The following is a 13,860-nucleotide window of genomic DNA, read 5'->3' on the forward strand; positions in this document are numbered from 1 at the left end:
CTTAAAGTATCATCATGGCTGGCGTACAGTCAAATGTTTATAATTTGTTGCATTGCTGCCACCTAATGGTAATTATTGCAGCATGTTATCACCTGAAGCTGTTGGATAAAATGATGGAAATTTGTACGGTGCAACAAATATTGTAAGAGTGAAGAGTCATTACCCATCCCGCTGATGAGAAATTATTTGTCTTCAATAAAGGAAATAAATCTGCTTGAGTTTATTCATTTTTTTTTCACGCACTTTGGATTACTTCTTTCCTCAGGTGTTGATAAGCCGATACCTCCGAATCCAACTTTTGTTACGGAAGCGGTTAAGCTTCAGGAGACCAGGCGGTGGGGGGTTCCACTGTTCTGAAGTCACCTTAACCCTCATGAGACTGATGACAAGCATGATAGAAAGCTGTTGTCATGGTTACAAAGTTGGGGAAGTGCAATTTTATAGCGTTTAAACCCGCAGGAAATTTCACAGAATTACTATTGCGCTACAGTTGTGTGACGACAAACTAAGACACACATAGATGGCTTGTTGTGTTGGCTTTGCCGTGTTTTGACTGTTTGATCAAATATTGTGCCAGGCTGCAGGTTGATAAAGGAAACTGTGAGGAACGGCAGGGTTGCAAATACAGTTTTGTTGTTAAACCTAAAAAAAATATAAAAAAAAACCCTGATACATCTAGGTCACTAAAAATAAAAATCATGTTGGCAAGTCTAGAAGATTGCCACCTTTGTATCTTCACTCAGGAACAATGCAGCGGGGCCACATATTAGTTAACGTCCAGATTTTTTATGCAACTGCAAGTTCTGACTGCTTAAAGCGACAAAGAGCACTCGTATTTTGCTTGTGCACCTGATTGACAATGACATCAGCTAGACAGCCTCTTCTCCACTGGCACTGTCTTCAGCCGTTGCAGAGCGAATTTTCCCCGGTGAGTTTGACTGTTGCAAGTCTCGGGCTACGCTCCAGGGAGTGTGCATGCTAAAGGACAATTTGTGCCCTTAGCACTCGCTGTAATTCTGTTGACAATGTTTGATTTCTGGCCATTTTTTTTTCGTCGAACTAAAAGAGACATTTGTGCCTAAAAGACTTGAGGATGATTGCCTACATCCCTGGCTGCACAGGCGGCCTGCATTTTACAAATGAGTTATGGTATTGGGGTCTGTAGAGAGGCTGTTGTAACGTTAACAACTACGCATATATACTGGCTGTCCAGCCAGTTTTGTTATTTTTTTTCTTTTCTTTTTAGATGAAGTGCTTCGTTAAAGGTTGTGCTGGATTCCAACTATAAAAAAGGCAGGAAACAATCATACGAGCGGCTCCACTTGTTTTCTGCACAGCTCTAACGCTCTGATGGTGGTAATTATCACCCATTAATGCTTTGTGCCGAAAATGGCACCTGGGTTGAAAAGTCAGATTGTTTTTCTTTCTTGTTTGCTCAGACCCGCTTCTATGTGCTTTGCTCGTGACGCTGTGCATTGCATAAAGCCGATTCCTTTTTCTGAGCAGCTTGGTGAATATATATATATATATATATATATATATATATATATATATATATATATATATATATATATATATATATATATATATATATATATATATATAAAAAATCCTATTTCTTAGTGTTATCCCTTTCCCGTCCCTTGACAGGTAGTTAATTCGCTAGTTAAATTAGTATCTCACTGTTTTCCAATACGTAAATATATGAGCTAATATGCCCATGTGTGTTGAAAAAAAACGAATCAATCCAAGAGCAGACACAATTATTTTAATTCTTGTTAAGAAATGGAACCAAAAACATGATCCCAAACATTACCAAGTGAAACATAAATCTACTTTAATGTATTTCAAATGCACTGAGATAGGTTGACTTTTAAGAAAACTGATTAGTATAATAAACAGCAGCGGTCTTCAACGTGGGGGTCGCAGAGGTTGTGCAGGGGGGTCGTGAGATTAGAAGTGCTCAGCCGGCGCTTGTGTCCAGGAATCCGGAACAGGGATGTGCGATTATATTGAAATTAATCAAATGCCGACAATATTAGTAAATATTACAATAATATCCATTGAGATAACTCAATATTTTCCCTCTCTCTTGTCTTTTCCATGTGTGCCTTCAGCACTCCCTGTGACCTTTAGCATTTTGGACACTTTAATGCGTGTGGGCATCTGTAGCAGCGAGACTCCATCCAGCAGGCTGGATATTGTTCTGGCATGCAAGGTGTGAACTCACAACAGTTAAGATGTGTTGGCCAACTGGTATTGCATTCCAAATGGTCAAGGGGTGAAATGGGATTCGGCTTTAACCATTGTTGATGAGACAAAAAAATGGCAAACACAGCTTTTTTTTAGGTTAAATTATTTTAGTAAGACAATTTGATATTAGAAAACAGTGATACTGAGATTTTCTCCTCTGTCATCATGACATCCAGGCCGACCATGAAGTTTAGAGTCATGGTCACTGAAATCTATATCGGGTGTGGAAATAGAAAGACGCGTCAGTCCAACAGTGTGAGATTCATATGGCAAGCGTGATCGCATGGCGCCTAATGTATGTTAACCCGTCAAACCTTGCATCCAAGCAATCCCTTGTGATAACGACGGACGTGACCGTGCTGAAAGAGCGATGACGACTGCCATGGAATTCATTGTGCGGCTCCATTTATGGCCGTCACAAAAGAAATGTTTTATTGGAGAGATTGATTCATACCAGTGTCTGTTTAAAATCTTTTTCAGTTTTTGTGCAACAAGCAGAAACTGCAACAACAAGAAAAAAAAGGAATTTTTAAAATATGTTGTCACAAGAGCCCAAACAAAAATCTAAGTGGATGTATTTGGATTAATTTATATCAGTAATTCCATTCACTAAGGGAAACGCAGTATATAGATTAACACAGATGGAGGATATTTAAAGCCTTTATTTCTGTTATATGTGATTCTTCCAGCTAATAATAACACTCTATCTATCTATCTATCTATCTATCTATCTATCTATCTATCTATCTATCTATCTATCTATCTATCTATCTATCTATCTATCTATCTATCTATCTATCTATCTATCTATCACTGATTTGCAGCAATATCTGTCACATATATTTTGTTGTTTTGATTCTGTTACATTAATGAAAAAATTTCACATGCCTATCTTTGCAGGGGTTTTTAAGTTTACATGCGCATTGTGTGGAGACTTTTGCTCCTTTTGCTGCATAATAAGCTGATGTTGGCTTAGTAGTTAGTCATGTTGTCTGCTCATGTATATTCTGCAGCCTGCTGCTTCACAAAGCATGCTGCTCCAATTGTTGCCTTGCTCAAACAAGCATCTGGGACTAGAAATTTGTCACCTTTTTATTAGTGATGAATTTTCTTCCCTAGTTTGGAAGATTAAACATCTTATCTTTCTAGTCTTCCAATAACTTCTGCATCTTCTTAGTGTGTGTCGTTGCCTGTTTTTACTTTCCGGTCATGATTTTACTGTCTTGGATGATATTTGTGCTCCATACAGCCAGAGAAAACTCTTGTCACTCCGGCATTTCCACTGGCGTCTCGTTAAAAGGAATTTAAACAATATGCCGGATCATATAACTAACGATGAAGGCGTTTTTTAAAACCTCGGCGCACCCTGATGCTGGTAGCCGGTCCCTCTTTATTTGAAATCATTATATTAGCATTATGTTTGTTCCTTCTTCACAATCATAAAGCATAATCTATGCTGACACTGACTCCAGGATCAGTAATGTCTTACATGACAAATATGAGCATCGTAAATCACGCGTGTTTATATAAAAATAATTTGTGGGAACTGATGCATTGACCCAAACCTGATCAGGTGGACAGGGGGAGGGGCGTTGGTAACACCAGGAACCAGAACGCAGCTCATATCTTTCATTGCGACGGTGTGTTTTCGTCCTCGTTTGTATCTCCGTATCAATCCCATAAGTGCATGGTTTAACACCGAGCTGAGGTATATTTGCCTCAGGTGCCAAGGTCACCGGTGATGCTGCCGACGTGTTGTTTATTCCTTTTAAATCCATATATATATGTATGCTAATTTTATTGACACCAGATGCTTTATTTGGACGTGTTTACTGGATTAATGGTTCTGTTTCCCCTTCCCGCTGTTTGGAAACTTTCCTTTGCCCCAGCGGATTTCCTGACCTCCATCTCTGTCCCCCACAGTTGCATCGGGTGACCAACCTCGCTTCACTGGAGGCAGCCGTCCTGGGAGCACAGGCGTAATGAGGGAGAGGAGGACAGCTGGTGACCCCTACTGGTCCTATTCAGGTGAGCTCTCATTTCTGGTGTGGCCAGGCAGCCTGAAACGGAGAGAAAATAGCTCCCCAACCTCTCTGACTTGTCTCTCATTTCCCTGTTTTTGTCCCCTGTTTTGTCAGCAACCTTTACTCCCTTCTTGTTGGTGACTCTAGAGAGGCTGATCGAGGCGTTTCAGTATTCGCACAATGTCTACCTGAGCTGTATGTTTTCATCACTCCAAATAACCATAATTAAACTAATGCATTGGGGAGAGAAACAGAGACATATGGCAAAGTGATTTAATGTTCCAAGTGGTAATGCTGGATCATAATGTTGTAGCCCACTGTGTTTAACCATAAATAATGACTCGACTCCTCTTAAATTTGATTTATTACACATGTCAGATTAGGTATATAAACTCTATATACAGAAAGGCCGCAAGTACAATTATATGCATGTACAGTTGAAATGAGGTATTTGCAAACACTGTATAAAAGACACAACCTTCATTTTTCACTTTCTAATATTACATTAGAGAAAACTTTCTGTTATAGGCAAATTAAAATTAACAGATGTGTTCTATTTGCTAAATGCCAGAATAATTAACAGATTTTTGTTTTAGAGAATGTTATAATCTTTTTTTTAAGTCTGACATGTTCATAGGTTTTCTTGGTAAATTAAGAAAAGTGAGTGAACAGAGAGAAAAAAATGTATTTGGCAAAAATGAAATTTTGAAAAAGTAAAACCTAATAGAACAGTTTAAACTACCCTAGTGATTTATTACAATAAGTTTACATAGATGTCTTTAATATTTGGGCGTGTCTTGTGATAGTTTGCTCGAATTTTGGCCCATTCCTCCTGACAGAACTGCTGCTACCGAGTCAGGATTTAAGAGCCACGTTGCTTTGCTGCATCGTTTCTCCACTGATTCTCTATATGACTGAGATCAGGGATTTTTGACGTCTACTACCAAATCATCACTTTGTTGACTTTCAGCCAGTTTGTAACTAATTCAGGTGTTTGCGGTGTTTTGTTGTTTATTAGAAATACTCATTTATGCCCAAGCTTAAAGTTCCTTGTTGCTGCCAGCCCTCACAGCAACATGATGCTGCCATTCCTGTAGTTTACAGGCGGCTAGTTTGTTATCCTGTTTTAAAATAAAGTTACCCTTCAAACTATTGGTGATAACTGTGACCTTAAGAACTCCATGCTATTGTTGTGGAATTTTAACAATACTTGTTTTAAAGTGAATTAATCTTGCATACAATATTTTCTTTACCTGTAAAAACCGAACAGCGTGAGGGCTGGGGGCACTCTGCCTGTTTCCTCTGCACACAGATTTCTCTGTGATGTTAGTCAATAGCAGGCAGTTTTCAAATTTGTTAATATATAACATACCACCACGGCTAAAATCAATAGATGTGTTGATAAAGACATTTGTTGTTGCTGGCTTCACTCTTGGTGTGTCCAACCTGTAGTAGAAGGTTTTTAAACATGTTTTTTTTTTTAACAAAACTGTAGTAATGTTAATATTGATTATTTATTTAAACAATAGTCATGAAACAAAATATTCATATTTTTACATGCCTGGTTGTTTCTGGAAATTATACCAATGGGTGACCCAGACCTCTGGAGATCCACTATCCTCTTTGCAGTTTTCTTTAGATTTTTTTCCCCCTTAATGTCTCACAAGAATGTTAGAGGGGCTTTGTTAAAATAGATCCATAGATGAATGTGTTTTACTCAAATGTTGTGACTTAACCAGGCAGACGCTCACAAAGACATGGCATCTTTATTTGGCGTCCCCAGTTTTGCTAAAGGTGAGGTAATCTTGGTGTATGTATACTTCTGAATTTGAAGAAAGTAAATTCTCGGTCACAATTTTTGCATTTTGCAAATGTGAAAAAAAAGGCAATGTGTCTTTTTATACAGTATATCCAAACATCTGAATTTCGCGGTAATCTTTGATTTAATTTTGGTTCGGTAAACAGTCGAGATAGGCACGTTCTGTTAGGACACCTCTGCTCGCTTAGCCACAATCACCACAGCCGTGCAAAAAAAAACAGGCCGGACGACCGGGCAGTGCCGACGGGAAATCTGGGTCGCGTGCTCTGGCTGAGGGCACCTCTCTGAAACGGCTCAGGCAAGGAGCACTTGTATTTACAGGTCCAAAAAAAAAAAAAAAAAAAAAAAAAAACACCACCTTGCAAATAACGCGCTCAGCCCCACTGCCACTGGAGTGCATCGGAGCTCTGAAAATTATTACGCTGATGGAATATTTTGTCTTTGGCGCCGCAGTTGTGAGTAAAATGAAAATGAAAGGCGAAAGTCATGGTTTCAGGCGAGACGACCGTGCAGTTCAAAGTAGAGAAACGAGGTGTGCACAGTTTGGGTTCACGTTTGTTTGGTATTCACGTCACTCCTAACAGTGGCCTTCGGCTGCCTCAGTTGTCTGGTAGAGGCAGTGAAAGACTGTCTGCTTTGACTATCGAACCATGACAGCTCTCTCACAATGTACAAGGTATGTGGACTCTATAATAAGAATCTTAATCACTTCAAACACGCTTTTGTTTTCCGAAATCCTTTATGCACAGAGCTCTCGTGTAGATGATCAGCCTCGACCACCCTTTCATATTGCTGCGTGTCTTATCACAGAGCGAGATTAAACCATTTCTGATTAAGGGGACATTTTTAATGGCTCTACATGTTGGTAGTAAACGTGTTTTGGCTTGGGCAAGGGGGCGGCGGTTAAATAAAAATGGCAGCTGCCGCATATCGAGATGATAAAATCACCCAGCTAATTAGCTGAGGCAGTGAACCACCAAAAACTTGTCACTACCTTCCATTTATATATTTATTTATCTGTTTTTATACATTACATGCACACGTGCACACACACACACACACACACACACATGCACACTATACTGTCACAACCCTTAAAATGGAAGTCTAGATCCCCTTATGCCTCCCTTTGCCGACAAGCTTTATGGAGATGTTGATTTCCATATCCAGAAGGACTTGGCATCTGGCCTCTCTGCCAAAAGTCCAAAACCCTGCTTCAGTTAATATGGCATCAAACCCTCTGGAGAATCTGTGCGATATTGTCAAAAGGAAGAAAAAAACACACCAAACCCAGCAATGCAGATGAGCTGGAGGTCATTATTAAAGCAACCGAGGCGTCCTTAACACTTTAGCTGAGTCATGCTGCAATGATGCAGTGGTTTTTTTTGGGAAAAGGAGCACGGCCGTGTATTGAGTGTAAAGCACATTGACGTGCATTTCGGTTAATTGGTCCTGTATGATAATCAGATTGTCTGAGGAAACAGAATTTTGGGTTTTCATTAGCTGTTGGCAATAAATACCCTTGTAGTATATCACCGTGTGTGTACTGAATCAACAGATTGAGTTATATCTTCCCCTTTTGATTGTAATATTTCGTTAAGGTACCACACTTTTTCCTTCCACTGAACTTTCCATTAATATGCTTGGATACAGCTGTGAACAGCCAGCCTTTTTAGCAATGAGCTTTTCTGGCTTACCTTCCTTGTGGAACGCATCAGTGCCTGTCTGCTGGACAACTATGAAGGCCGTAGTGATTGCACAGGCCGCGGCATGGCCTTCCAGGCACATTTCTCAATTAAAATGTGTTTTGTTTTTTTTAATTGCCATTATGTTCTGATTTGTGGAGAAAATAAACTTTGGCATTTCATTACTTAATCATAATCCTCAAAAACAGCACTCGGTCTGTAGGAATTTCACTTTTGTGACAGAAACAAATAAATATTTCCATGATATTACAGTTAGTTACAATGCACCTATATCATTTTTTTAGTCAATGATTACAGTACGTGTGTGTGCAGGCGAGCGTGGTGACTGGTTTAATAATTAAACTGATATATACTTGGCACCTGTTCTTGCTTTATGCTGAGAAGTAGGCATGCTTAACAAGCAATGAGCATGAAGTCTGGATAAGAGAATCCTTTTGTTTGTTTTTTGAAAAAGATCCTAAACCTTAGATCAAGAAAAAAACCAAAAAAAACCCCAACAACTATCTATCGTGAGTTGAGTTTTGAACATTCATTTCATGTCTGCGCTGACCACCAAGTCCCACTCGCAAAGGCAGCTGGCTGATTGTGCTCAGGAAAAAAGGGAAGCATTGAGGGAACACAGAACTGTCCATTACTTTGGGAATGTAATTAGCGGCTAAGGCTGTGAATGGGAGACAGACAAGCGTGCCTTAGCAGCTAAATGGTTATTAAGGGCATTTGCTCTGTGCAAGTGAGTGTAACAGAAATGCACGCAGCGGGTGTGAGCCTCAAGCTAGAACGTACTTGTGCAAGACAGGCTTCGACCCTTAAGAGCCAGACACACATAACATATAGAGCTTCTCTTTTCTGCCCATTGTGTAGCCCACCAGCATCAACTGCTGCAGGGGAGAGCCGTTTAAAGAATGTGGAGCAACATGAGCTCCAGAGAGTAACAGTGAGGAATAACTTTTGAGTCCTTCATTTTAGTTCGGCTCTGATTTCTGCAGCTGGATATCTATCTTAAATTGAAATTCATCGTTTGTTTTGTTTTTTTGTTTTTTTTTGCTGCAAAGTTTGCAGGTTTCCTTGTGCTATCTGTTCGACGATATTAAAGATGTTGCATCATCAACAGCAACACTTTCTTTATAATTTAAGAGCCTATTCGTCACGCTGTCCTAAGCACGAACGTGCCCGGCGCGCAGTGCAAGGAGAACTCTTATCTGCCCGTGACATGTCTCCTTCCTGTGTGCTTTGATTATGAACCTCCATGCAAGGAGGCTTGAAACCCACACCTTGAAACTTGATTAAAAGTTATTTAAGGCAGACCCTGAGCTGGTGTGTGTCTGTGTCTGCAAGTGTGCATGTGGAGGCATTTTTCATAAGAGGGATGATATCATACTCACCGTAAGACTCCCACTGGAACAAGGCTATGCATCATTTCCCCCCCCCCCCCCCTTTTTTTTATATCTCTGCAGGTTTTCACATCATCTCTGTTAGTTTCACTCGTTTCTTTTATTGCCGCTTTTATATTTTTGGCCAATACCCGCGCTGGTTTTGCCGCTGATCGCTTTCCCGATGATTTATTGTTCTAGTTTAATTACACCACAGCAGTCAGGAGTACCTTAATGTGCGTTTGCAGAGGCATTAAGTTTGATCCCCTTCTAACGGCACATACAATGGAAGCGGAAAAAAAACCAACGCAAGGACATGCCAGCCCCCAACGTAAAGAAATGCAGATTAACATCCCCGAGATGAGTCGATTTTCATTTTCTTTGCATTATCAGATTGCACCTGAATTAACTTGTGTCATTTAGACTCAAGTAAAGCAGTCAATCCATCATAAAAGATGAACTTTATTGCTTTAATCTCAGCAAGTATATAGTATTGATCAGGGGGGGGGGAAAATGGATTGAAATTTAAAAAGTGCGGTTAAAAGCCTGCACTGCTCCCGTTTCTGGATTATTTCTTGCATTGTTGCTCGGCTGTGTTGAAATTAAGACTCAGTGTTTTTCCACTGCTTAAACTAAAGGTTGAATGTAGGAATTAATGATGTATACCTCCACAAATTGATTATACAGCTTAAGGCGCTGCATCTGGGTGATTTTTCATATTAACAACTCACTAATAGTGCAGTGCTTCACAGAGATAGTGCGCCTGCTGTCTGTTTTTCATGCAGCAGTTGTGTACGTTTGGATGGAAGCCACCCTGACAAGCTGCTGCAGCCACCGAAAGAGCCTGCAATTGTCTGATACGTGTGGATTATATTTCCCCTCAGCCCGACTGTTTTATTCCACTTCACTGAGGTTGCCCGTGATCATTAGCAATCTTTCCACTCATGTCTCACATAATGAAGTGAATGAAGTGTCATTTTCAATCAACTGCTATGTTGATCCAACTTAATTAGTACTTTAGAGGATACAAAACAAGATTAGGTAACTCTCGGTACTCGATTGCCAGAGCTGTTTGTTTTGGCTTTTGAATTAACCCCCGAGTTCTTGCTGCTGCACAAACTTTTTCCTCAGCACTCTGATAGATTTCGTCAAACGCATGAGAGCTGCGGCAGTATTTGCATGGAACTAGCGAGCAATATACGGAAGAGTAAATACCCTCTTCAATTTCCGAGATTTTTCTGTATTGACAATAAAAAATAAAAAAAAACACCTATTGGTCCTTTTTAAAATCATAGAATCATCAGGTAAATAGGATCTCAGAAGAACATGAGATGGTTAAACATCTTGCCGAGGCACGTGCTGGTATAAAAACACATTAATATTTATTATAATTGCTCTAATGTTATTTATCGTGTTAAACGGGTTTTCTTTTGCAAAATATAGAAGCGGAAGATATTTTGAACATTAAGTTCACAGTCCTAACTGGCTATTTTAACCGAGACAGAATTGAAAATGTGCCGGCCAAAACATCACGTTAAAACTAATTGAGGGAAATAATTGAGCTTTACCATGCGGGTGTTCCGAGTTATGGAATTATTAAGCATAATGGCAAATAAAAAAAAAAACAACTAAATTATTACAGTGGTATTAATATACACAGGAAGCAAACGGTGTACAGAATAGTCAGTTTTTATACCATTTCTCCTCGGTGTAAAGTACCTAACGTGAAATGTAAGCTAGTTAATTAGCTTGCGCATCTGAAGAGGCACACTCCTTGTACTTCTTTTAATTCATCGTCAAATTTTTTTTTTATTACACTAGCATAATAACACATTTTAAAAAAACACTACCTATACCTGGTAATACATCTATTTTACCACAGAGTCTCTTGAGATACAGTCAGCTTTATTTAAATTATAAAGATAAACAGATCTTACTTAAATTAATTGTTTGTTTTCCTGTATTTCCCATTTTACATTGTAGCAAAGAGATGTATTGCATCATATTTGTACCTCAAGGAAACAGGAAGTCATAGATTTTAAATTAGAAGTATATTGACACAAAGATCATCTCGCAAAGTGAAGTATGTATAAAAAAAATGCTTCAGCTGGGTTTATTTTATAGAGGATGTTAATTATACCAGTGATTTTTATCACCACTGATTGTGTAAGAAACAATTCCTTGATGTGTTTGTGTGTGTTTCTTTTCTGACTGAATAGATTATCTTAATTAAAGGTTGATTTTTCATAACTTTGCATTACGGGACTGCAAAAACATAAATTTATTTATGACGCATCTTTACCAGTGAATTTATGCATTTGGCAACTCTAGAGCGGGACAGAGGTAGTCAGAGAGAAAAATACCAATTAGCATGATGTCCTAAACTCTGTGTTTTAATGTAAAACCATTTTAATTTGGGAGCAGGTACATCCAGCCAGTTGGAATCCCACTTACAAAATTTCCAATGGCTTTGTATTTGTTCATCACTTATGTGAGTTTTAAGGTCTGGCCTTGACTCATGGAAACTCACCAATATCCTCTCAAATCAGTCGGAAGTAGGTCAAAGCGTGGAAGCGGTCATTATTGAGGCAGCTTTTGCTTTAACTCTACTAACAAGGATAGATGTACACATCCCTCTCCTTCAGGCTGATGCTCGCTTCTTTTTTCCCTGTGGTAAATGTAATTCCAGGGCTTTTATTTTGAAAGCTTGACCATTAACAATCCAGCTGCGTCTTTCAGACTTGCTGGCTTTTATCGAGGGCCAAAAGTATCACAGTGTAAACATAAATTGTTAAATGAATATTTATATAAGATTATACTATAATGATAAAATGAAGTAAAACAACATTTGAAATACACACATTAAATTAGTTAAAATGGTGTTTTATAATTATTCAAATATCTAAAAGACACAAATAAATGCAGAAAACATTGTGTAAAAGTTGAATTCATCATATGTTGTGCACAAATATATATTTTTTTCAGTATTTCTTTATTTTATGATTTCCTGGTGCAGCACATCAAGAATGAATTAACAATTGGAAACTTTAATGATGGACTGTAAGACAATTAAAGTTAGTAATTACATATCTTGTTGCATTTAATAAATTATTCATTTAATTATTTTATCTAGTTTAATCATGTTATCGTCATTAGTGATTTAATGCCAACCCCTGACCTGTTCTTCCTGATACATTTCATAACTTCTTTTTTGTTGTACATAGCTGACTGACAGCAGGTAAGGCGGGAGTAAACCCCTCCTCTGTGTAATCTGTCTCCATATGACCAGATCCCAGCACACTGCCAGGCTTCTCATTAAAAGCAGTCTCAATCTTAGGCATGTATTATCACCTGAGGTTTCCTGTGTGTTGCTACTGTGTGAAAGTCTAATAAAACACTTGACTGATTTTAGAGCAAAGTTTTTTTTTTTCTCTCTCTTTCTGCGTAACTTCAAAATGTACCAATTCCCTTGTAGATTGTCCAGCTAGGTGGGATGTGTTAGAGCCAGGGATTCATGTTAAATTAGTTTGGTGCGTGTGAAAGGAGTGCACTTTGTCTCTCATGTTGTAAATCTCCCCCTCACCCCCCCAAAGGCTGGAGGGAAAAGAGCAATGCCTTGTTGTTATGGTGCCCAGCAGAAGGAGCCTTGACTCCTGGAGGTAATGAATCGAGAGGAGGATTGCTCCCAGAAGACCTCCTTGTACGAGAAGGACTTGAGTTTAAAGCAAAGCTCCCTGACTCTACGGCAGCACAGGGGACAAGCTTGGAGGGTAAAGCATGGGGCTTTCTATCCAGGGATCCAAGGAAAAGTCTTCTGGGATAGAGATAAAAACTGTTTTTTTTTTTTTCATTCTTTATAAGAAAGACTAGTTTATATGCTAGTTCCAGTTCCCTTTGCAAGAACTTCAGCTCACTGTGACCCGATTCATGATATTTGTTCCATTTATTTTTTTTTTTATATGAAAGTTTTGCTCTGATTGCTTTGGGATAATGATGTCTGAATGGATTTAAACCTGGGGAACAATTTATTCTAAATACCTTCATAAAATACCCATCAACTAAAGTTTCATTTTATTAAATCATACACTAGTGACAGAATATAAGATTTTTATACTGCGTGCACTGTGATAACACTGCTCCGAGTCATAATAAGGCTCAAAGACCAATCAATCTCACAATAAAAATATAGATAATGTATTGAAATCAATATATTGAGCAATTTTTCAACATCAAAGATTGTATTTATTGTCAACAATAATAAATAGAAAGACTGATTAAAACCAATCACCAATAGAATGAAAACATATTACTAATCAAACTAATGCAGATTCACAAAGGCGTAAATTAAGAAAAATCAGACAGATAGCAATGATACTACACTTGTTTTCCTCTGCTACTACACTTTAAAGTGACCATTTTTATAAAGAGGGAACGAGCAGTGAAAATATTATCTAAACTGGTTGAAGATAATATTCATTAAGAGCATACTGGTCTTCTGGGAGACTTAAAACGGCTTTATTTGCAGCCAATCTCTAAACACCCCTAAGGAGGGACAAGGGAAAAAGTAGGAGGAATTAAAAAATGTTGGAACCACCTGGATCCATAAGCTAGTAGCACCAGCCCGTGGGGATTATACCAAGAGGGATTCTACTTAAAGAAAGGCACTGAGCCTAAGTTGGAATCTTGCA

At 38.6% G+C, this 13,860-nt stretch overlaps 1 protein-coding gene across 4 annotated transcripts in view; it reads left to right on the plus strand.

The window, feature by feature from the left end:
- Positions 1 to 13,860, plus strand: part of ca16b (carbonic anhydrase XVI b) — a 192,873-nt gene that overhangs the window by 38,886 nt on the left and 140,127 nt on the right. For all 4 annotated transcript variants that reach the window (XM_036152166.1, XM_036152168.1, XM_036152164.1 and 1 more), the window contains exon 2: positions 4,177 to 4,281. In XM_036152166.1, coding sequence (XP_036008059.1) covers positions 4,177 to 4,281 — 105 coding nt within the window. The remainder of the gene's footprint in view (positions 1 to 4,176; positions 4,282 to 13,860) is intronic.

The sequence above is a fragment of the Fundulus heteroclitus genome, chromosome 20 (genome assembly GCF_011125445.2).
Source record: "Fundulus heteroclitus isolate FHET01 chromosome 20, MU-UCD_Fhet_4.1, whole genome shotgun sequence".
Lineage (NCBI taxonomy): Eukaryota > Metazoa > Chordata > Actinopteri > Cyprinodontiformes > Fundulidae > Fundulus > Fundulus heteroclitus.